Here is a 27,472-nt window from a genome sequence, read left to right as displayed (position 1 = left end):
TCCGCGAACTTGTGTGTCCCTTTTGCGTTATAAATAAAAATTAGCAAATTTAATTTAATAATTTAAACTATAAAATATAAGTTAATAAGTGTAGCATTTAGTTATTCATGACGAACTTTAAAAGTGGTATATGCATATAGTCATTGCTAATCTCATTAAGGGTGTAGCTTTTAGTTGTTGACAGATCAGTGGCAATCAGTAGAGATGAGTGATTGCAATTCACTCATTATTCTTTGCCCGATATAATTTAAATATTGGAAAATCTCATTACAATTAACGTATTTCATTTGTCCATTTCCGTGTTGAAATTTAAAAGAACCGGTGTACTGAAATAAAAACAAAGTTAAAAGGTGAGTAAATATATTTGTTTTTCATAAGAAATATGTTTGTTTGTGGTGGGTTTTATATTTTTTATATGTTAACATATAAATCGCTATAATTTCGATTATGTGTTTTTTTTAAATACATGGCTGACATAGCTTATTTGTAAAACTTGATCACATATTATAAAGTAACTATTCGACCTTGTTAACTTAACCCATGTTTAAAAGTTTCAATGTAATTTAAATTGGTCAGATACATTTCCTAATTATACATTTCTGTCATATCTTTCCACAAAACATAAGTTTATTCCGTTACGAACAATGAATCAAAGACGAAATACAAAAAATATTATTCTTGTATAAATATGAAGAAACTTTTTGCAGAACGTGTTTAAATTAAAAAATGAAAATTGCATTTCAGTGGCTTTGTGGAAAGCCACTTATACGTGTGACATACAAAAGAACTGTTAATGCTTGTGCTTCCAAAGAACAATGAATGTGAAAGAGTATTTATTTATTAGGCTTATATATTAAAATAACATTCTTCTTTGATTATCCACGGTTTCTGTTAATAAGTTATTTAAAAGAATATTTTTACACGACTAAATTTCATCTCTTCCAAATTATTTATATATAATAAATGGACCACAAAGGACTAGGCATTCCAATGCAATGGTTAGACCAATCGTGGTCCCTATACAGAAAGCGTAGTTATAGGTGCATGGTCGCTATAGGAACTGTAGGAAAATAAAAAATGATTTATGGGATTGGAATCCAAGGCAAAGGGTAGTGAAGGTAATCTCCATGGCATTCAAATTAATTATATTATATTATGGGCGAAACTGCCTTGTTTAGGCAGCACACATAGGAATAACTATTCTAATATAACTATCTGGGCTCTACCGTGGGTAATAAATAAAAAAAAAATGAATTAAATAATATAAATATAAGAATTTCTTAATGGACTATTTGTTGTACTTTATGAGTCGTCTTTTATATCGTTTTTATTTGAGATAACATTGGTTAGTAAAATTTCCTATTTTTTATTGTAAATGTTGTACAGTTTGATAGCAACTTATATTATAAACAGACGAACAGAAAGTGTATACGTATAATCATTTCAAAATAAAAGACGGAAACAAAACATTAAAATTAAAAGAAACATTCACAAAAAAGACGTATACTAAAAGTCAAACCAATCTCTAAATACAATTAAACGAAACTAAATAAAAACGGTCGATAGACTTTAAACATAATTAATTTTTTTTTTTTTTACGACTGGACAGCGCTTGAGTTATTTCCACCCATTCGAAGGTGGATATGAGTCGTTGGTGACGAACGCACTGCCTCAGTAACAGTTTATTCAGCTTCTCCTTGAAGCTCAAATTATTAATCGAAGAAGATTAGAACAAACATTACTAAATAAAATTTTTAAATCAATTTTTGCCAAAATGATAACAAAAAAATCTTTACCTGTAACCCTAAGAAATTATTTGTTTTTGGTCTCGCAATTTATAAATTTTAAAGCCAATATCTTCAAACTATGACACAAAATTCTTATTTTCATTGAATTTGGATTGCTATTCATGTTAAATTGTGTAACGTCATACCAGATCCAAAGTGGAAGAAACATCCAAGATGGCGGATCTGAACGATATATTTTAAAAATATTTTTTTTTATATAAATATTGCCTTATTTAGGTTTTTCATGGTTGAAGTAAGGATTGGGATATACGTTAAATTTGAAATATCTTATAGTAGTAAATGGTTATTCCTGTTGTATAAGTATAAAAAATAAATAATAGTAATAAATATATACATACATACTTTCGTACCCGCTAAAATGTTAAAGCAGTATCAATTCATTTGTTTAATTAGTCATAATTCAAAATAACTTATATTGAAATACATTATTTGGAAGCAATTCAAAATGAGTTACGCCGTTTTTGCATTAAATTTTTCTGACACTTTCTGTCTGCAAGAGGAATAATTGTATCACGAAAACATTTATTTGTCTTGATCTAGTAAATTAATCGAACCAACGAGAAAACCGCAGTCATCTATCAACGAAATCCGCAATGAAATGTTCAAAAGCGCTAAAACCAATGTATAAAAATGAAGTTATAATGTTTTCATTGAAAAGTTTCGGGTTTTCAATGAGAATGCAAGTTTTAATATTATATTTATGTACTGTAAATTCTGACTGACGGTGAAGGAAAACATCGTGAGGAAACCTGGTCTTATAATTTCAAATTATAAGATTGAAATTGCCAACCCGTCTTGAGCAAGCGTGGTGATTAATGCTCTAACCTTCTCCATGTGAAAAGAGGCCTTTGCTCAGCAGTGGGATCTTATAGGCTGATGATGATAATGATGATGACTGTAAATTCTATATTTCTTCATCGTTTTTGAATACAACGTTAATATAAAAGGAGGTTCACAGCTCGTCTGCCTGTGATCACGTTTGCTGCAAAATATCAGAAACGTCGGGAGTATGTAGTTTTAAAAATAATAAAATAATGCCTAGCAATCCGAAAATATCAGTTACATTTAAAAGGAGAACTCTCAACTACTCCGATGACATTTTAATTAAACAAAGCTTAACGGATTTCAAACGTTATCTGTGTGAATGAAGCGAAGAAAGATATCTGCCCGTTTGTTAGGATTGGTAAACTTTGTTTTTTATTTATTGGAAATGCTTGGATATTTACAATTTTTGAACAGAAATTTTTCGTCAAAATTTGGACTTACTTAAAACGATATAGCGTTTAACGTATTTAACCATCAAAAAGTTACGACTTACAGGGAAATAAAATACGCTGTGTAATTGATCGGCTATCGAAAAACATTCAAATTCTGATCGTTCGTGGGATCATTTTATGTTGCTGTTAAATAGTCGTTAAACTTTGATAGCTTATTTGCCGTCTGTTTATTATTGCTTTAATAATTATTGTTTTCTTCCTGAACCATCTACTATTGATTCTGATGTTCTAACATTGTTTCCGACACGGTACCTACCGACTTGTGTTTGGATCCACGTAATTCTTTTTTTTTTTATAAAATCAATAAAATAACATTTAATAACTGAATTCTACAAAATGTTGGAAAATCACAAGAATCAATGGTGATTCAAAGTTGAATCTGGCATTTGAAAACAAAGTTTTGTCAATATTTTTTTCTTTTTGTTAGTCCAATTTTCGTTTCACTCGATTTTGAACAGTTTTCCTGGTACCGTTCAATTAAATTGGGAGCTATTCTTCAGCAACATGGCGTGCACTACAAGTGCCACTGAAATATTTCGACCAATACTCGGTCACTTGTTTTTAAGTATGAGACAAAACGTTTGAGGCAATTCAACAATCGGATGTGAAACATTTTACTTTTGTATCAGTAAAATTACTCGAACTATGTTTTGATTCCGATGGAAATACGGACTCAAAATTAATAACTACTCGTATTCTTAAGTAATATTGATGTAATTTTATAAACTACTTCAAAATTGAAGGAGTTTTTCATAGATCGAAATAACTGCTTGCGAGTCAAACGGAAATCGTACAAAATTCGTCTAAGGACGTAAATTGCGTCTTCAACGTAATTTCATAATACTTCAAAGCGATATTTTAGCTTGTGATGATAAAAACCAGCAACCGCAGGCTTGCGTATATGAACATTATTACGGTGCTCATAAAAAATAACAAGGCGAAGGAAGATTATGAATCCTGCGGCAACGTAAATGCATGGCTCAGAGGGCTCCTTAATCATGCAGGACTTTTTACATTTACATTCACAAGTATTATGTCTCACATACAGAGCACTTTTGTTGTGACATAGTCAAAAACTGCTCTGGGGTTGTTATTATTCTGAATTTTTAGATGACTTAAAGATACATGACATTTTGTGTGGATATAAAATGTATAAAGATATAGATTAAAAATATAATTGAGGAAGAAATATAAATAATGATACATTATTACACCTTCGATATATATATATATATATATATATATATTATATACAAGTATATCATTCATTTAAAATTTTCAATTAGACGTGACATATCTACATCTATATCTCAAAGGAGACAAGTTAACATGACTTGTCTGTTTCTATTATTGAACATAAAAATGTACATGCAGACCGTATAAATATAATGTACAAGTATATATACCTGTACATTATATGAAATGTGAAAGAAAATGTGTAGTAAAGAAAATGTGACAATTTCTTGTGGTTAGTCTTTTACGGCTAAATGGAATTTAATGAGACATTCTCTGAGCATCAACTACTGTTATGAGATAAATTACTAAGATATCTTAGTAATTTAGTTTTAGCTAATAATTTAAGTCTTGAGTAGAATAATGAAAATTCATTGGAAAACACGAGAAAAGCTTTGGAAAAGCTATTATATTTACTGAATTAGGGCGTATGTGTTTTCGATGCCAGTAAAGTTTTAAAGAACTATATTTGCGGTTAAAGCCAAGGTATTAAAAGTAAGAGAACGCTGACGAAAATGGAAACTAACACAAAAACTTTTTCTATCATTGTAAACATGCGGCACAAACATTTCCTGATTAGAAAACATGTTTATAAGGTTGTGCCACAAACAATATATTATTCAAAAGCAGTTTTTTTTTATAAATAAAGTATTTTTTGCCCGCGACTTCGTCTGCGTTAGTTTCAGGATTAGTAATGTATAGCTGGCCGCTCGAACTCTGTTCCTCCTTAAAGACAGTAACTAAGAACATTTCGGATTTTATCAATTTATTTTTTTTTTCTTTTTCGATCGGATGAAAAGTATCTTATGTCCTTTTTCTGGTTCTAAGCTATCTCTCCATCAATTTTCAGCCAAACCCGTACAATCGTTCTTGAGTTATAAAAAGTGTAACTAAAACGATTTTCTTTTATATAGTTATAAAGATATACAGTCAATTTTATTGATTAAATATGCTATGATATAAATAATGAGTAGCTCATATATATTTTTTCAATAACACATAGCCAATGTTCTTGTCTTCCATGGAAGACAACTGCGTAATTCACGGTCCATTAATACTTTTATATCTAACAAAAAATGGTCAGACAGAGAGATCTTTCCGGCCTTTTTACTTAACGCGATACCAAAATCCAATTTCAGGTGTCACCACCGATAAAGATTTTGCATAAATCAGTGATATAATCCAATATTACAGAATTTTGCCTTCCCCACGCCTAATGTTCCATTGAAATCTCTATTCCAATTTAAATGACTTATTTCATTACCCCGCGTGCTCCCGAACGGATTCTAAGCGAGTTTTGTGGACATAAATTTTGAAATTGATAATAAAATTTTCGTAGGTGGGTATTTTGTATGTTAGTGTTCATTGCGTGTGTACATGTCAGTTTCAAATAAAGCGATGGGTGAAAAAACTTCATAAAATGTGCTCTTAATTTTAATGATAATGATTGAATGTAACAAATGTGGTATTTTCTTCACCACTCATTGAAAATGGTTTTGCTAAAGAGTTGATTTCTTCACATATTATCTGCCTCTGAATCTGCCTTTTGTCCTTTTTATATTATGTATATTTTGATTGATTCATGTTTCGTGTTTGATGATTTCGTGTAATCGATAAATATTTGTCTTGTTGTCAATAACCTTGTTATTCCTCTTTTGGATTTTATCTCGTTTGAGAAAAATTTAATCAAATTTTCAAAGTATATTTTAGTACTTTTACATCATTCCTTTGGTATAGGAATTACAGTAGAATGGAAGTGAATGTGGATTTTTTGGGTGCCGAGACTCCCACTGCATAATTTCTACTAGCTCCTATTTGTAACTTCAGACATAAAACTCCCCTTGAGCTGCAATAAGTATCCATCAATCGGTAATGTATCCGGATTATGACTTTACCAGGTCAAAATCCACATGAAATTTCGTTAAAAAAAGTTGGCCATAATTTTAATATTTTTTCGTGATACACTGTAAATATTAAAAGAATCATCAGTTTGCGCCATTAAATATGAATTGGCTTAAAGTATTACATTGTTGCCCATTACAAGAAACTTATTCGGATGTAAGCCAAAAGCTTTTTTTTTAAATTAATTGCCCTTAATCAACATTCCTTTTTTAATAACTCAATATTCAGAAATTGTTTTTACAGAAATTGCGAAACAGACATGGAATGAACCCGTGTTTATTTATGATAATAATAATGAAAACGTGCTCGTCAGTAACAATATTTTTTTCGTTGGTTTTTTTGAGTTCAATATTTCATATTATATTTGGTTTCAATAGAATAGAGTATTAATATGATGAAAGCCTTAATAAGGATTTCCTTGATAATAAATAAATTGGTTACAAAGAGCAAATAGTATTGTTTGTTTTATTTTAAGTTAATATATTTGTATTTGTGCGTTGTGCATGTTAAACTTTGCTGTTGCATGCTTCCGAAAATGCTTGAAATCAAGATTCCTGTCTGCTTTTTGCTACTTACGTAATAAAAAAAATTAACATTAACCAAACTTTTCGAAATATTATTTTAATTTATCATATTAAGAATGAAGATTTCAATACAATTAGGAATTCTGAAAATATTAGACTTACATATATAGTAACTCATTCAATATTTGTCATTCTTGATTTTCTACGTTGTCTATAGAAATCTTGGCAACGTCTTCTGTGGAAGTACTCTTTAGCAGTTCATTAACTTTCGGACCTTATCAAATTATCCGATATATTCGAAATATAGTCGATGGAATGTGTCCTTATGACATTTTTTGTATGTTGTGTTTTCCAGGTGTGCTCTTTCCAAATTATTTAATTTGTCACATAACTAAAGCTGTCAAAAGCTTTATGTCTGAATTTCAATTAAACATGCTAAAAATATTACATAATATTAAGTTAAATTTTTAACAGTGGTTATTACCATTTGCGCATCTCGAGACTTCATGAAAATTTATCACTTTGTTATTTCAGCCCTAACATATGTATGAGAAACTCGTTCTCATTGAGATAACGGACTATTAAGGTTATTTATTTTATATAAATTTGGTGCTTAGAAAAATAATGAATGTTCGAAATGCATTATTTTAACAATTTTAATATTATACACCTAATGAAATTACCTTATTAGCAAAAATATTTTATGGTCAAAAAAATTGTGAATGAAGAAAAATTACTTGTACATAAATAACATATAAATTGATCAAAAATCTTTTTTTTTTTTAAGAATGAAGCGAAATAGTGACAAACTGCATTGTTTATCATAATAGATTTAACTTACTTCAAATCAAATTTTGCTAACCAGGTAGTGAGTAGAGTTTCCATATTCGTAAAGTCATTACTGCCTTAATCTCTTACGACTTACTACAATGTCCAACCTAAGTTTGGGATTAGTTTGGAAACTATCTGTTAGTAAAAACAGCAGTATCTAGAACTTACTACGCCTTATTGTTATCACGAGATGTAGCTGGTACGAGAAAGAGCTATAGGGCGTGTTTTTTATTTTATTTTATAAATACATTAGACATTAATTTCGTATATTTGGGGGTTGGTGACTCGATGTTTAATGAAAATACATGTGAAAATAATTATTTGAAAAGCGGTGTAATTTCCGTTCGTATCACACGAACAATGTTAACACACCTAATAGTGAACTGTATTTAATATATTGGTATACACATTATTTATTCGTTCTATTGTCTGCTCTTTGTTAAATATTTGACCGTTCTGTCGTGTTTGTTTAAGAGTAACAATAAAATTTGTTTTAACAACGAAACGATATAATTAATAATAAAACATACAATATTTTATAATTTAATTAAATAATATAAATACATTGAGTCAAAGACCATGTGTTGCTAGCAACTTATTTGTTTGACAACTTTATACAATCTCTTCAATAGAACTTCCGAGTAGTTTCGCATTGAAGTTTGTTCAACAAAAACATTGAGCTGGTTCCTATAGCGTGGAACTGTTGAACTGAGGTTGAATCTATGGTTGTTTCAAATATTATATATTTGCAATATATAACTGACTGTTGAATGAGAATTGTTGTTAACGTACACTGTATTTTGGTTAGATATAGTTGTTTTGTGGCTCTCTGGGCTTATTTATTGTTTATATATTTGCACTTGATTAATCTGTATGAAATACATTCATATAATATATCATTCTATATATGCGTTCCTCTATATTACTTGTTTCAGTTAGTTAAAATCTTTTCACGACTTGTTATATGTTTTAAGAGTTTAGCTGGTGATGTTTGCTGAATCATTAATTGATAAGTATGGAATTCATTATCAATTTAGTTTAAACTTAAAAAAAGACAATTCTCCATTCTGGTGAATCTGTGCTATTCAAATAGGGCAAAATAGAGTTTTAATGGAACCATCGATTTATATTTGTTTAAATTGGGACATAGAAATCAGTTAAATGTATGGCATGCCCTAACTTATTCCTCATTTCTTAGATTTACATGAATGTAACAAAAATATTCGCACTAATTTAACATTATATATTTCGCTCCATCACTGCTGCTTGTAGTAAATTAATAATTTTAAACACTTTAATAATAGACTCAGAATATTTCATCAAATGTTCTCATCCTGTGAATACGTTTTACATGTAAGATACCAGCCACTTAGAGCGATCTTAATTAGTAACGAAGCAGCACTTTAAGCGCTCGAGGAATTCCATATTCCTTCAAGGGTTGTCGAAAGGGGGATATCGCAAAGCTTTAGTCGATGTCTTAATACACTAATAACAGCAAGAATTATTCCTCTATTTTCGTATTATATCTATAATGAAGAAATTGAAATAATTCTCTTTCGCTTAAACTAAAATGACTAAGTAAATGGTCTTAGAGATTGAACGTTAAGTTCGATAATCAATGTACGTTTTGACTAATGTAGCGGAAGGGATAACGAACAAGTAATGTTCAGTAACGTAGCTAGAGCCGAGCAACTTAAACTTTTATCTTAAAATTAAATGCTTACATCTATTTAATGCACTGCGATTGATTTTGATTTAATTTCAAATGCTTATGTTTGGATTTATTATGTTTACAAATATTCTATAAGATATTTTACTCTGAAACAATTGAGGTAGCAATTAGATGTACTTTGCTAATTAATATTTTGATATATTTTATTAAATTATTTTATTACTGAATATATTAAATAATTCTTGGCTTAGACCTTGAATCAATCTTATGTGACTGCGATTGTACACTTATTCATTAATCCCTTGTTGTTTGTATGTAATAGTGAGCTGAAATAGACTATTTGCAATGTTGAAAATTTAGAATATAGTTACGTAAATAAAACCTTTGTTATCAATTTGCTGTTATCTGCGATTTTGCCTGCGCTTTTTAAAAAGTATGTCCATGCAATTTAAACGGTCGCAATATTTCATAATTTTCCAAATTTTTTTTTTTTTTTTTGTAATAGAAATATTTTTAACAATTGTCTGTTATGGTCAAAAGCCTTCTTCCCTTCAATAAAAATTAAAATATACGTTCTTCTTGAATAAAGTACATAAAAAAAATTACTTTATTTCCCATATTTTATTTACTATTTTAATATCTTTCATATACATCATTAGAAATATTATTACAACCAAAAAAAAAAGTTTAAAAAAGAAGCTGAAAATGCCGTAGTCGACATAAATTATTTATTAGCATAATACTTTTACTGTATTGAATGTATCGTCATTACTTACGAAAGAAGTTATTTCAAACGAGAATCCACATTGAATGTTGAATAAATTTATACTTAATTTGAAAAACCAATAGAAGGATATAAGGCACAAAACGCTCATGTTAAATTTGCTTTCAAAACCTTATGGCATACGTATATATTCAAGTGTCTCCTTTGAATTTCTTTTTCCTTAGATCCCCGACACGCCTTTTACTAGTCAAGCTACTTTATTTCCTTCAGCTGAATCTCTGATAATATTGTCTGTATAGACAGATTTTCGTAAATCAGTATAATCCAGATGATAATCAACTTGGGATCACCGATCTCTCTTAAATATAAATGGAGACATTTTCTTTTACGTACAAGTTTTGTTTATTTCTATTCAAACATGCTCTTTCATAAAAGCTATTAATATGATTATATGGTTCTTTAACATACCCGCTAAACTATATCTTGTATTTGTTATGTATGTTTCCTTGAATGTTTTTTTTCAGGTTTATTGAATTCAATGCTATAAATGTTCTGATAAACAGAAATGTACGATAAAATTACTTTTTGAAATCCAATATGGATAAAAATAAGAAGAAGATCAGTCTTAATGGAAAATATAAAAAGAACGGCAAAGCAGACAACTACGATGACGTCAACACAACTTGTTGCTTTTGCATTAAAACTAAAAAGAGCAAGAAGAAAAGTTTGATAGCTGGATGCATAACTAATCTAGGAATATTTGTAATACTGCTAATATACACATTAGTGGGGGCTTTTATTTTCCTAGCCATTGAGGGAAGTGCCGCAAAAGTTCACCAAAAGACTTTAGCAACCACTTCATACCACGTCAATGAAAATAGGAAATCAACACTGCCCAAAGTAAACGGTACTATTACGCAAGTCAGTGCAGAATTGAGATCACAGACAGTGGAAAGCATCTGGGAAATTACAGTTTCCTTGAATATTCTCTATAAAGAAAATTGGACGAGACTTGCCGCTCAGGAAATTGCGAGGTTCCAAGAAAAATTAGTAGCTAGGGTTGCTGCCGACGTTTCTGAACAGTATGGAGTTAGAGCTCTAGAATCAGCACCGGCTTATATTTCAGATGATTATGAATGGAACTTTGCTAAAGCGTTTCTATATTCTTTGACAGTTCTGACGACTATTGGTATGTATGATAATACATAAATTTATATACATATGAATTATATTTTTTTTGTTTGATTAACATGATAAGAAAAATAAATCACACATTCCTTAAATATTTAAAAAAAGGTACATGATTATATCTATAAGTCATTTGATAGGTGAAAAATCAGCTTGGAAAAAATGCGTAATTTGTTAATTATAAATTATTTACTATAAAGTGTAATAAATACTTGTATTGTTCCTTTAATGGCGAGATTTCAAGGTGATTATTGTTTTTTTTGTCAACTTACTCATACCTATTTCTATTCACAGGTTATGGAAGCGTGGCTCCAAAAACAGCTCTTGGAAAAGCAGTCACCATCGGATATGCCGTTATAGGAATACCATTGACACTTCTATATTTATCTGTAGTAGGTGCACTTCTCTCAAGACTAGCTAGAAGCGTCTTCAGTCGAGCTTTATGTTGTTGTTGCCTAAAATGCGGTTACTGTTGCTTGGATGAACAAACGATGGCAGTTAAAGAAAGAAAAGAAAAAGTTAGGCGTCAAGACGATTACAGAGCTCAAACTCTACACCTTCAAGAACCATATTACGTACGATCACCATCAGGGACAATTATTTCGGCATCCCAAGCGAATAGTCTCAGTACAAATTCTATAAAAGATAAACCAAATTTACATTTTTTACGTGACTGTGATTCCATGAGCTGTGCCGACACAGATTCCAAGGTTTCAATTCGAGGCTTATCGATTTTTGCACCTATTTCTTTATGTCTGGCTGCTATTTTCACTTACATATTTTTTGGTGCTTTAATTCTATATCAAATAGAAGGTTGGAGTCCAATTGATGGAATATATTTTTGTTTCATGAGTCTTAGCACCATTGGCTTCGGACACTTAGCGCCAGGTTTAACCCAAAAGAACGCCGCTTCTACTGGTACCGTTTGGTTTTGTTCACTTTACATCATAACTGGATTGGCCTTGACTGCAATGTGCTTTAACGTACTACACGATGAGATCGTTCACCGATTACGGCACCATGATAAGATTTTGAAAGGCAACGCTCAAAAGATTCTGACACCAGAATTTCTTCAAAGGTCTTGACGAGACGAAAGTGCTAATTTCACAGAAGAGACAGTAGTCAATTCTGAAGAACTCCTGCCTGAAGTTTTGCATCATACTCCAGGTACAAGATATGAAGGTGGTGCAATCCGTCGCTCAGTTTACACGGTTAAGGAGGAGAAGGAACCAGAGAGGGTGACGCCAATGTAAGTTCTTTCGGAAATTTATGTAGTACTTTTAACAATACTTCATCACTAAGTTCAGTATTGTAGAATTAGGTGATTAATTTTGATATTTAAAAACGATTAAAGAAAGGACTGAAATGTTTGGTAATGACTTTCTAGGTATATTTAGTGCCAAATTAGGCGTATAAATGTAATTTATAATATTTCACTGGAGAATTAAATCCTCTGGTAATAACTATGCTAAATATAAGCATTTAGTAAAAATATTTAACTAAAATTTCAAAAAAAACTGTTAAAGGGCTCATTTTTGTACGGAACTTAAAAAAAATGTACACTAATATTATATTCATAGCTTTATATTTATTATTAAGTAGAAAGGTAACTGATAACTAATCACGTAAAATTGTTTATTACTTTTACTATATTATATTGAGAATCAAAAATATGACTCATACAGCCTTACGATGTTAATCTTTATAAAAGGAAAATTTTCCTTTTAGGAAACTAAGATATGTTAATGTATGTATATTTAAATGGAACACTTTCAATGTGAACTCTAATTACATTTGATAAGTATCTATGTGTATATTTCTATTATAAAATTTGGGTTATTTTCGTTTAGTGTAAGTAGAGATTGCGAATCAACATTCTCAATTGCATTGTCAGATTTGAAATATAGTCCTCTATATAGGAATTGAGTATTTAGGTTTGTGATTGTTCTATTTAACCAATAAAACTGGTATTGTAGAGATATCTTAGATCGTACGAAGTGTGAATTTTAACATTTAATATTTAATTACTAAGGTCGGTTTTGCAATGAATGCGAGATAACTGTAGCAGAAAATGCATTTAAAGTGATTTCATTTAAATACCACTTAAACATGTTGCAAGTCCTCATATTCATTGTGAAAAGGAAATTGTTTTCGTGCAATTGTATGAAGTGTAAAGAAAATAAATAATTTTATCATCACTATTGTATTATTTATAAAAACCTTAAAAATTTTATAAGTATTAATATCGCAGTTATATTGATACACAATATTTTTTTTTTACTTTTTTATGTAGCCACAAGTATTAAGAGCGTGTTAAGCAATTGGCAAAATTATCATATCATAATGCACTGTAATATTTTAACATTTTAACGAAAAACTGCTAAGCGAATTTATTTCAACTGTATTTTATTTGACAAGTGAATTATTAATAATATTAATCTGTAAGTATCTGTGGCGTTACTGTGAAATAGAAAGTTAAAAGATGCCTTTTATAAACTATACATCGAGGACAACACCATTAGCTTTGCAAAACCATCCGTTTCATTGAATTTAAGTAGTTTTTTTTATATCAAACCCATCAGTAATCAACGGTGTATACACATTTGTCGCCTGAACTGTTTATTCTTAGGACTATTTGTGAATTCTGGTTTAAAAGCAGAATAGCAAAGTGTAGAATGAAATGCATTGTCATCGAAATTAAATGAAAATTTTCCAATAAGCCGAATGAATCGTTTTTAATTAAGATTACTAGATTTAGCGCAACAAAGTAACAGTGATGAAACTGCAAAACAGCAAGTTAAATGAAAGCTTTTTTCGCCATTTACATTATTGTTTGAATAAAAATTTGCAAAAATAAAAACAGCGTCGTTGATCAAAAACGTATTCTACGGTTTAGTGTCTTTCGTACTAGCTTGTACTAACACTAGCTAGCTTTTAGTACTAGCACTATGCACTTAATGTTACCTTTCAACAACCACACTTAATTATACAGAATTATGCTTTGCATAATGTATTACCTGAAATCCTAATCAAAATTTTGGTTTAAAGTTTTATTATTTTGAAGTTATCAAACATTCTAAATTAGTTTGGAAGCATATAATCTTAATTAGAATGAAGATAAACAAAAGATGTAATAATAACCGTAACGCATGAAATGAGAGACATAAAAAATATAGTTCATATATTTAAAATCTATACAAAAATAACACTCAAAGTGAAAGTAAATTTTTTAATCAAATCATAATAGTATGCGTTTGTGACAACTTTCGTCGACTTAATTAATTATCAATTTATTTTGATAATTTTAACTTTTAAACCCGACTGCCGTCTGCGGAAATGGTTTTTAATTCAAACTGTTATATCTGTAACCTGAAAAATCTATTATTATCTGTTGTGAAAACGACCTAGTTGTCAGCGTGTAAAATCAAAATATAGGCTAAATTTATTCGTTCCAAATATACTACAGAGTTTTTATAAGAATTTGTTATATATATTGTTATTTATATGCTAAGGGATTCAATGCAGAAGTCCACGTAATAATATATTATTTAAAGACGTGTAAAAAAATCATAATATAGATTAGGTACTCGTTAGAATTATGTTTAGTTAGTTATTAAAGTTCTGTTTAGTAACGAATACTCGAACGATATTAATCACTAAACAGAACTTTCAACATAAACTTCACGACGATGTTTAAAATCATGTTATGACAGTGTCATATAAATATCGCTGATAAATATTTTTTTTTTACAATACGAATTCATTTTTAAAACCAGAAATTATTGACGCATGTATCTACATAAAAAGTTACAGTCGCGCTATTTGCATAGCTCTTGTAAGAGCGGTTCTGACCTTAACATCGAAAAAGGAGGGTGTTATAAGTTTGAGCTCGTTGTATGAGTGTGGGTATGTTTGTTTGGGCCTTAGTAGCTGTCAAACGGATCTATCGATTCCGATAAGGTTTTTTCATTGGAATGCCAGTTTCGATGTGGTGATGCCTAGCTACATTTGATTAACTTATATCAGTAAGTCAGAGTGTCAACTATTTTATCAAACTGACACTTACTTTTAAATTGGCTCAAAAGTGTTAATTATATAAAAAAAAATTATAATGAATCGCTATTTGCAAAGAAACAGGTGCATAACTTTCTGTTTTCAATCAAATTAAATATTTATAAACGAATCAAACGTATTCATTAAATTCTTTATTTTTTGATTTAAGTAATTTTTTGTTTTTATATCTTCTCGTCTTGATAAGTAGCTTTAAAATAATGTTCATCCTTTATCTTAAGAAAATGCAGGAAACATAAAGTATAAAAGTTTTCAACTGTTATTGAAAGAGTGAGTTATTTTGTTATATATCTCTCATATAACACGGTAATATCCTGAAACGTGAAATATTACACATAACTTACTAAATGCGACGAAGCTTTGATTTCGATGAAATAATAGTATTTTTCGTTAACAAAAATTTAAGTTTACTTGGGTCATAAAAATAATCACATTGTCAATATAATAAGGGAATTACACTTAATCGTAACATTGAAAACTAACTTGAAAACTACGAGTTCATATGAAACTGTATAGTGTGATACATTATAAGTAATATATTTTATATTGTTGGAGTTTAAAAACATAAACCAGAAGATATATCTCTGGGTACAATAAACGTATGTTAATTTTGTTTGTTAATTAACTTTCATAACGTATTCCTACCAGACTGTTAAGACCATACTCCATTATGTTATTTTATTTTCCCCACCCCAGACGTCACTAGCGGAATATTCAGCCGATAAATATCTCTGCGGACGTTTTTTCTCCTTTTATCGTTTTGATTCTGCTGATTTGAAAGTGATTTCGGCCTAAACAGCCTTTTGTTGTTTTAAAAATGTTTTCTAAGTAAAATTTGAATTGCTCCCGTTTTCTTTTTTGGGTCACGAATTTAAATGGAGATTTTGCTTAGTTTTTTTTTTTAATTACTAAATAACATTCAAGATGTAGATAACTTTACACAGACGACGGGATTTTCTAAAGACCTATAATAAAAATACAGAACACTTAACACTTAACAGTCACAATCGTGATACGTCAGTTAATATGAATAGTTGAAAATCTATATATTTTACCTGAGTATTTATATTTCCTAACGAACATTTAAGTGGCAAGAAATCGTTATAGGTTGTATACAACGAAACAACATAAAAATTAAAACATACAAATTAATCCTCTGTTATTTGGTTTCCAATACCAGGCACAAGTTCAAGAAACGTAAGCTTTCATCATTAATTATTTACATTTATTCAGTATAAGAACACCTGGATAGCCGCTCTGCACTTTACATGCCTTAATAAGGCTCTTAATGCAAAGGGATCCTTATAAAATATTTAAAAATGTCTGAACGGCTAATTGTTTCACTACACAAACACAATAAAATTACTGCAATATATGTGTATATTATGTATTTATATGTTTATTGGTATATAACTGCTGGTATATCATTATATTAATAGTTAAGTGTTCTGTATTTTTATCAAATCGATACACAAAAATAACAATAAGCAAAGTGCATTATAGCAGCGTGGAGGGTTGATGTCCAAATCGCTTCCGTAATTTGAGAACACCTGTGCGATAGTGTAACAATCTTTTATTAAATAAGTGTCAATTAATTAAAATTTTTGTTCAATCGGTCACCAAATTACCTCAAAGAACATCTCAAGATTTGCATTAAAATAAAAATGGACAAAAGTTTCTGTATCGAGAATAGTACATACAGAACAAATTGATCACCAAATCATAAAAAACACAGTACAACAATTTATTCTATACGAATCAGAATTATTAATTCCTTTAAATTAAAAGTGATTACGTGATTACGTCCTATCTCACGATGGTAATCTCATAGTTTTTAATTAAAAAATTAATATAATGTTATCAAATAACAAACGAGCCTCTCCTGAGACCAAAAAACCAGAGAGTGTCCTACTAAATATTTTTCCGATATTTAGCCCTGGGCATACGGGTACGCGACCCCGGATCCTCGAGCCACCACTTTCATACCTTTATCCTCAGTCCATGAAGGTGGTGTCCTGTATCTCCCCTCATTCCCCTTCCTAACCTCTTTCCCCCCTTCTCTATCTTTTCCTTTCCTGGTTTTACCCGTAAAACGGGGTTTTGGAGGTTAGACGGCAGTCGCTCCGTTAAAAACACTCCTCGCCACTCACATGGTTGACGACAACAATGGTTGACGACATGTGTGTAATAATCATAATATTATAATAAATATAATAGGAATAATAATTTAAATAAAAATATGATAGAATTACACTCATTTTTGTATACACAGTCTTGCAAACATTTTTGTGAATATGTAGGTTCATTATAAAATCGACCCACTTGTTACTATTTAAAGGTAGTATCAGAACCGAGCTTTATATCAAAGATAACTGACAGGCGTTCGGAGTTTGCTTCAGTATTGTTGATTATTCACATCTGTAGTTAAAATCACTTGAGATCAGCTCAATACATTTGAAAATATATTTTATTAAATTGTATATTTCGTTAAACTTGTTCATATTTTCAAAGAATATGTTATATTTATAATAGTATAGAGAATTATGATACGATAAACTTGCTTAACCTTAGTCCATATACTAAAGTCTACGTTATATCCCTTGATTTCACATTTGACCTGGCAGACAGTAAATCCCTTTAAGAAATAAACCGAGATAAACTTAAAAAAAAAGGGAAAGTCTCCAAGGCGCAGAATAAAATAATAGTAAACTAGGAAGACCGTGCCCGTACTTTACCTCGCTGTTTTGTAAATCAATGGAACTTGAAAAAGCTATATATTTACTATAAAAATGACTTTCATTCGTTTCGCCGATCAAATTTAATTCAAAGAAGACGAAATATTTAACAAAAACTTTTGCAAAAAGTAGCTTCAGCAATCATATGCGTGGTATAATATGTTCGCAATATTTTCAAAATATAATTGAGTTTTATATTAAACTATAAAAATAAATATCCGATATTACAACAGCAGAGATACAACGCACAAAGAATTACGGACTTTGTGTGTTTTGCTATCAATGAACGTACAAGTAGGTATAAGTATACCTATAAAAATCGTGACATTTAACACTTCCTCAACGACAGTTACAAGATAAACGAAAACATCTGTAGTAATAATAGTTTTTTAATATAGTTAAACGTAAATAATGTCACTAATGGATGGATGAAGTCCTTCTGCGGTGTCCCATAAATATTTGAAATAATATAAATCTACAAATTTTTTCTGAAATGCGTGACGAGAAAACAGCCTTACGTTACTGGTACTAGATTTAAACTAGACAACAATCAAGATTAGTACTACGATTACAAACAAAATTATAAAAAAAGGACTTTAGTTATTCGTACCTTGTCCTATTATTCTTTTTTCAAATGAAAAGCCAGATATTGTGAAAAAAAAACCTAAATTTTTAGAACATTATTACAAATGTACATTACTGAATACCTTTTTTTTTAATATTCCTTCTGTAGAGAGATGGAGAAAGACTATAAGAAAATTTTAATCTGTAAGAACATATATTTGTATTATACATTTTAAATAGCTTCCGGATGATTATTCAAATACATTTTGGAAATGTTTGTTACACGATATGCATTTCGAAACGCATTGATTAAGCGATATCTCCAATATTGGCCAGCCTTAGACTATTCCATACAGCATTTGAATACAATCTCGGAACGAGGATGTACACGTCCCAGAGAGTGTGAAGGCTTTGTTGGTCAATAACGTCAGCATACTGAAGAGAACTCTATAATCCTATCATAAGCATCTTACAGTTGAAATTTCAATTTGTTACAACCAGATAAACTCTAGAACATTTTATAATACAAGCAAATAGAAATAGCAAATACTACATGTAAATAACAATATTCCAGAAAATGTTATAATATTTGAAATGTTCAAAGGATTATCATAAACAAAAATATATATGACATTAATAGATAGGACATATTTATATATTATACAATATATATATCTATTATTGTAAAATATAATCAATTACATTGTATAATATATATTATAATATAATACAATTAAATGTATTACATAACAAAGAATATTTATTAATATATTATAGAAATCTAATCTGTAAATATAATTTATAAAATGTTTAGATAACTTAGAAAGATTTTCCTTCACAGAGCCTAACCAAGCCGAGAAGCTCTGAAGTGTATTGAAGTGAGCCGGATCGCCGCGTTTTCTTTTACAAGTGAGAGAGCAAAACGCACTAAGTCAACTTATCCTTCCACGTCGATCTTTGGTTGAAGATGGTCTGCGCGTCTCACGCCGTTTCTTCACTCACTTTAATCTATAATTATTGATATCTTTATTTATAATTTATTTTTGCCGACATATCAAACGCAACAGAGTACAGTGTTCGAAATATCTCATGTTATTTGAACTTAAATTAATAACCACCAAGACGTGGACTAACCCTTAATATATTTCGCTTAAGAAATTTATTATCCATTGTTAACCGCATAAAAACAATGAACGAGAGAAAGAAAGAATTTGCATGAATCAGATATATCGTTACGATAAACGGTTAAAAAACATTTTCAAAGATTTTTATCTCGCAATCATTGTGCCAAGTAATGCCTACTCCGAATATAAGCATTTTAAATAAATACAATAAAGCTTTCTCAACAATGTTATCTTATAACTTTCGAGCGGAAAGTTTCAAGAGAATACAAATATTACACCATAAAATTGTACAAATGAAATAGCCTACAAAAATAATAGAATGTTATACGCATTTATACTGTTGAAAGAGCAATTTAATATTGAAATCTTATATATTACTTGTAAGTAAAACCTCCATATAATTTGAAGGACCAGTATATTAGAGAGCAATTTAATATTAATGTTTAATAAAATCGCTCTCTTTCTATGAAAATGATTATAAGATATAGAATATAACCATAAAAGTCACTAGATAATTTTTATTCATATACATATATTAGCTTTTCTAGTGGTAATAGGGTTGATTATAGAATTTTCTGTTTAGTTCAGCTTATTTTTTCATACTCGTACAATAATCGGTGTATACAGTTTCCTTACTATAGTTACATAGTGTAGTTGGAGTATTTTATTGAAGCACCTGTTAATTGTGAGAGACTGGCCTATGGAGCTTAATAATGTGAAATATCCCATTCTCAGTGTCACTTTTACGATCTCAATAAAAACTGTTTCAAATGTCACAGTCCGTCCGTGGGTTAAGACTTTTATTATCTTCCAGTGCCGTCCAGCTCCCGTGTCGAATACTAGTGTGACTTATATCCACTTAACAAATATAGGATTCTTAAAAATGTCACACATTAAATCCATGTTTGAGATCATTTAATTTAATTTGAATTGTTAATTAAATTGAAAACTATATAAGTAATGTTATTTAATACAAGTTTATTTTTAAACTTTAAATTTTACACTTCGTCATTCGATTATTCGATCAACGATATATGTGTAACTTTCTCCTCCTGTTATTAAAATTGTATAAAAAGTGAACGTAATTTAATTTATAGTAGCAATGTGTAAAGAAATAAATAAATCTTGGATATTATTAAACTTTTATTCTTGTATATCTGTTAATAATTATATATAAAAACCAGGGTTAGTAAAAATATTTAACTTCTATATGGGGAACATCTTTATAGAATCAATACTTTATTCTACACATTTTTTAATCTTAAATAGTTAGTACATATGCTTGTAAATTTTATTTTGTATATAAACTTGTTTGCTATCTCTTTCAATCCATCCACTTTAAATGAAAATAAATAAAATATTAAATTAACATATTTGAACCCTAATTATTCTAAATCCTTTTTAATTACAATCAAAAATGTTTTAAAGCGATATATGAATAACTTTGTTTTTCTTTCGTTATTAAGGTAATGTTAATTAATTAATTATTTTTTTTTACATAGAAATCAAGTCAATGATGGATTTGAAATTATAACAAGTATTACATGACAGTGAAATAAAGAAAATTTACAGCAGTTAAATTAAGAATTTTTATAACCAATGATATCCGAATGCTTCATAGAAACACGATATATACGGTGTTCATAAAAATATGTAAAATATACAACTCGTTTGTGATTTAAGCCTGGCCAGTTTTTGTAAGGCCTCATAATTTTGCCCGTCAATGTTATTAACAACTACTGTAGTGTAAATAAAACTATGGACATCCAAAAACACGAAAGCTCTTTAATAATATTTTGTCCAAAGTAAAATAGAGACTATTTTGCTTTTCATTTTCCTTTGATAAGTTTTTTATTGTTTAGTAGAACTATGACATTCATATATGCATCAATGCCGTGTTCTGAATTGGTATTTTGTAGAAATATGTATTATGATATAATAATTATTATATCATTATTAGTACGTAAATGATACAATTTTTAACAAGCCTTACGTTTCATTACTTATCCTTGACGTACTCAAAAAGGACCCACTTTGTTACCCATTTAAATTTAGTAAACAAGTACTCCCTTGTGCCCAATTTGTTATGCAAATTAAAGTCTGCCTCCGGTCATTTTATAATAAAAACATTTAAGACATACCTATTATATCTCCCACGGCAAGGTTTCAGGGTGTTGACTAATAATAAAGCAGTCAGTGCTTACAAAAGCGAACTTTTATTGGTAAGTTATATATGTAGTATATTTTTAGTTTGGACTCTTTACATTTACGAACAGAGGGTGGTCGTTATAATGAATAGTTTCATTTCAATCTATTGTATATATACATACGATATTTTAACAGAATTTGTGATTATTGTGATTATTGAAAGTGCAAGAGCACCAAAAAAATATAACTACAGACCAGCAATCAATAGGTTTTGTGAGAGAAGGCATTAGGACTACAAAATCAAATGTCAAGCCTTACTCTAACATTAAAGCGGCTTCAGATAGGACTATAATGATGGATAAGTATGAAAAGCAATTTAAAACCCCAGGGGATATTTTTGCGGTGGCGTCCAGACTGGATATATTTTTATATTCGCGAATTTTAAAGCACGTTGCGATAATAGAGGTCACGGTTCCTTGGGCAAACAACATCCCCAAAGACCATGCAATCAAGGTCAACCAGTATTACGAGCTCACTAACGAACTCACTAAGAATAGGTTCGTTGTAAAGTTGTTCGCGGTAGAAGTAGGAGGGAGAGGTATAACAGTCAAATCTCTCTACAACCTGCTAAAAGACTTGGGCCTTTCAAGAACTAACATCAGTCCTCTCTTGGAACGTGCGTCGAAGACAGCCCTAGTAGGTTCGTTAGAAATTTGGTTAGGTAGAGAGAGAAGCTTGGATAGTGGAGGTGAGCGTTTAATGCGAGTTAGACAGGGGCCCCTTAAACCTACACCTGGGTCGCAAGTTCCAGGCAGTGTTGCAGCTCCTCTCCCTGTAACGCGATGGACCCGGCACCCGCACGGTGAATCCATTGAATGCTGAAAGGTTTCGCTCGTCAATATAAGTAATAAAAGCATTGCTCACTTGTTGTATATCAATAAAGTGCGTTTATGTTTGGCCAGTGGTGTTTATTGTTAGAAATATATAAAAATTCTATCTAAGTCATCCAATTTTTCCCTTTCCAGAGGGGAAATATTTTATGATTGTAAATAAGAGATAATAAACACCAAATCACCACTAAGTTATTAATGTACGCTAAAATATGGTTCTCTATGGAGAGCCAACAACAAAGGAAATGGAATCCTTTATGAAATAAATAATAATCGTTAATATAGCATACAAATCAGATTTTACTGCTGTTATAATAATCAAATAATATATTGGATTATCAATTTGAAGCTCGCAATGGTTAGATCTCAGTTAAATTATCTTATATGTATACAAACTTTCGCGTTTATAGTGTTAGTAGAATGGCCCTGAATAAATGATAAACTAACTTAATTTTACTTTCTTTTTTTATATAAGCCATAGCTTGTGTATGTCAAAGTTTCCGAATTTTCTACAATTACCTTGATAGCGAGTAGTGCATATGTTTTTGAAAGATTATTGATGTTTTTTATTTGACCTAAACTAATGAATAAATTGTTGAATTTCTTAGAAGTAATTTCCTTAACAAAAATAACACGAAAGATCATCCTCGTATATAATTTTGCTTTATCAGAAAACAGTTCAAATGCTAGAAAATAAAGGAGACAATTTTTAGGAAGTCAAGTTTTATAAAAAAATTCTAATAATAAGAGCATTCGTTTATAATTATAGTATATTCAAATAAACTCTGTAAGCTAAATTACTGGATGTGATAAATTAACGGTTCAAAACTTTTTGATGGAAAAAAATGACATCAGTCGCATAGAGCAATCTGAAACTATTTATTTTATAATAAATAATCTATACTAAAGACAGTTACGATATATTAGATAGAAGAGTTGTTGGTGATTTTGTTATCATTATTAAAATTTTTAACTTTCTCGAAAAATATGTTTGGCAATATACAATAAATCACCTGATATTAACGGACGAAACATCCTTACTAATCAATCTCCAAATATTTTCAAATATTTGTTACCTATGTTACAAAATCCTACCCTATAAAAATTAAGTGGACTATAGAAATTAAATATTTAAAACATTAAACAAAATTTCACAACAATTAACTTCACACAAGATTTTACTTCACACACACACTTCACACTTTACAGAATTTTGTTCTCATTATATAATTTCGGTTTTTGCATAACATTTAATGTCAGTTATTAATTAATAATAGTATCATAATATTCCAAGTTATTTAAAATAAAAGTCGGTTTTATTACGGAGGGTAGAACTAAATAAAACTGTAGACTGCCTGTCATTCCAACTGTCAGTCACGTGAAGCACGGACCTATTCTTAGTTTATGAACTTAGCTAAAGAGAATTTTGTGAATTTTTTTTTGGCTTTTGGTTTGGCTTTTGGTTTTTTTTTTATATACATATACATAATCTCCTGCTTTGTTATTATTCAACTTTATTTGAAACACCTGAGGCGTGAGTAAAATATTTTATTAAGACATATTATGCATGTAAAATATAAAATTAGATAAATTCTTTAAAAAAATAATCCAACATAAACAATAAGTATTCGTAACAATGGAATAAAAGTGAACTTAAATGTTTACGTTATATTTAATTCACAAAAGATTTAAATAGGAACAAAGCTGGCAATTATAATCATTGTTTCACAGTAAGTAGCTATTGTGAACTATTCTGAACGATAAAATTAATGTTTAAATATTCAAAGAAGTATATTTTTTTCAATTTCAAGCATAATTTTATATATGTGCTTAAAGTTTCAAAAATTTTCATTTCTTTGTATAGACTATGTTTAAAGTCGATTATCGTCTTCGATGATTCAAGTTTAAGGGAGTTCATAAGTCAAAAAATGTCAACATTTACTTTCACGCGTGATTTAATAAAACGTGGATATCTTAGAGTAGTAACTGTTATTTGTGCATATTGAAATATAAAAATAAAACGGGAGTACATTTATAATGATATATACGATGGTAAATTAAAATATTTAAATATGTTCATGGGAACTGCAGAATTCGTTTATCATAAAATAATATGTTAGTATAGTTAATACAATCCGACAGACATTGAACCAATTGGGTACAAAGCCTTGCAGTTGGCAGCTGGCAGCAGAAATATTTCTTGGTAATAATTAGTCGATCCACTCAAACAACTCTGGCTTTAATTGACAGGTTTATTCTTAATATTTTGCTGTATAACTGGTAATGTCGATTAATCATCATATCGATGTGGTAATAAGTGGTTTATAAGAGAATCTATTACATCAGAGGATCGAGTACATCAAAACACTATTAATTACGCCACCCAGAACACGAGGGCACGAACAACGAGACACACATACGTACATATCACGAAATATAAAATAATAGTTGGCTTGTTTGTACATTACATGACGTGCAAATATATTTGTTATAAATAACAAAAAAGATTTCAAAGGGTATTTTTAACATTTATATTCCGTTTGCCTTTATAACAACGGGTTGCAATGGTAGCGTAAACATCTGAGTTTGTCTAAATTTAACAATTGTACAATCATAGATTGATTGTCCTCTTCCTGTAAGGTGAATGCTGACCTAGTTTGAGCATTAACAAGTGTAGGACTCCTAATAAAAGTAGGTACCACAGCCAAGCCATAACTTAGTATTTCTCTACTTCTTTTTTTTTCGTTTTCTTTTCAAACACCAGCGGACTTTCAAGCATGGAAGTTTTGTATGTACTTGGAAACATTGAAATATATAAATTTAATGTACACGTATGCATTTCGTATTATTTTCAAGTAAAGTGCCGAAGTAAAAACAGTAAGTAAATAATTTGAAAATCACAATCAATATTAAAAATGTCAAACTGGTGACATTTCTAAATTATAGATGCACGGAAACTAAATAAAATACAAATCAAGTCTGAAGGTTCATAAAAGGAGCTCATACATAAATCTTGATATATTATCAAGAGGAAAATCATTCCATTCATTGAATTTCCTATCTCCCCAGCCTATCGGTCATGAACGCAATATTGCATTATAATTATAATAAATACCGTATAACTACTACAAACGTTTTAATAAATAAATTACACATCTCCAGGAGTCACCAACATTTATTTATGAAACGAAAAAAAAACCTTTCATTTTTTTATTCTTATTATGCTCTCATGAGAGCTCTTTATACTTTATATTCGTTATAATGTTCCGTTTGGATTGAGAATAAAATAATAAGGTGAAAAATAATAATAATAATTACGTACAATAATTTACAAATAAGTAAGTAACCGTATATTAAAGAAATGTGATAACAGACTGGAGCGAGCCAGGGAACGAAAGCTGCATATGTTTGAAAAACTTGGCTCCAAAAAATCAGTCAGTTATTATTTTATGGATTTTCAATTGACTTTTTATTGTTATTGCTTGAAAAGAGCACTCAAACAATCCTCAAGCAAGCAAGCAAGTTGTTAGACAGCTGTTGTCTCTACATAGTTTTTCCGCTATTTATGACTTCATTTTATTATAGCAGTAAAATAGTTATTTGCACTTGTTTTTACTTTCTTTTCTTTTACTTTTATATTTTAAATGTTAAGTTTCATTTCACAAGTCAATCTACGCGCTTTGAAAGACAGTCTTGTACAAAAAAATATAGTAATAAAAAAAGCCTTATGTCTAACCCATCTGAAATTTCTTCGAATGACAGAATAAAGCCATTATATGTTATTGGAGCGACCTTGAAGTATATAATGTATGTATATATGTGTAAAAAATAATATATTAGTATTGTGGATTCTCGCTTCAATACACTTGGAGTAGCTTGATAGGAAATTTATATATATATATATATATATATATATATATATATATATATATGTTTGTATATATGGGAATGTAAATGTTTATACATATTATAATTTAATGAAAGCGAAACATATTAATCTACTTTACCTTTTTTAGAATTTATAGTTTTTTTAATACTAATAAAAAAGTTAGTTCGAAGAATTAAATTAAGGAAATCTTATTCAGTGTAATGGACACAGATGTCATTAAATTATTACTGTGATATAAAAGACTATCATGAACGTAAGATTAAAAATATTATAGAAGGTAAATGTACGTTATTGTATTATTTATCAGAGATGTTACCTTAAACGCATCTCCAGACAGTATAAGTTTCTCTTTAAATAATATTTTGGCCAGAATTTATTGCGATCGTTAAAATGAATTGCAGGGAGGAACGTTAGAATTTATTATTAGATATAATATCACTAATAATTTTATATTAACTATATATATATACTTACCGCCAAAATAATTTGGATAGGAAAAAGTTATATCTTCAGTAAAATACTATCTACTGATGCTACGTTGCGTGTAAGTTAATAGTACTTATAGTATATATAAATAGTGAGACGTCTTAGCTACATCACGCTGTTATAGCTAAGATTTGAACTTATAAACGTATTTGATCGGATATTCTTAATATCCAACGTGATGGTATACAGACTTTCTCTATAAATGAATTGTCTTATAACGAAAGAATTATTTAAAACGTGCCAGTAGTTTGAGATGAAGGAGTTAACAAAATTAAACTCTATTACAGTATTGTTAGTTTTTATTATTAATTGCATGGGTGTTAATAAATTATGGATCATTAACTGCCAAATAATATACGAGCAATTGGTTTTCACTGGCGGTCTAATAATAACGATTGTATGTAAA

General features: G+C 29.5%; 1 protein-coding gene across 1 annotated transcript; it reads left to right on the top strand.

The window, feature by feature from the left end:
- On the top strand, positions 1 to 13,348 carry LOC116777768 (potassium channel subfamily K member 18-like). Its single transcript, XM_032671478.2, has 3 exons — positions 1 to 350; positions 10,496 to 11,160; positions 11,454 to 13,348. The coding sequence occupies exons 2-3, from the start codon at positions 10,569 to 10,571 to the stop codon at positions 12,242 to 12,244; spliced, it is 1,383 nt and encodes a 460-aa protein (XP_032527369.2). The 5' UTR covers positions 1 to 350; positions 10,496 to 10,568; the 3' UTR covers positions 12,245 to 13,348.
- The last annotated feature ends 14,124 nt before the right edge of the window (positions 13,349 to 27,472 follow it).

Source organism: Danaus plexippus, chromosome Z, assembly GCF_018135715.1.
Source record: "Danaus plexippus chromosome Z, MEX_DaPlex, whole genome shotgun sequence".
In the NCBI taxonomy this organism is placed as follows: domain Eukaryota; kingdom Metazoa; phylum Arthropoda; class Insecta; order Lepidoptera; family Nymphalidae; genus Danaus; species Danaus plexippus.
This window is presented reverse-complemented; position numbering and strand designations above follow the sequence as displayed.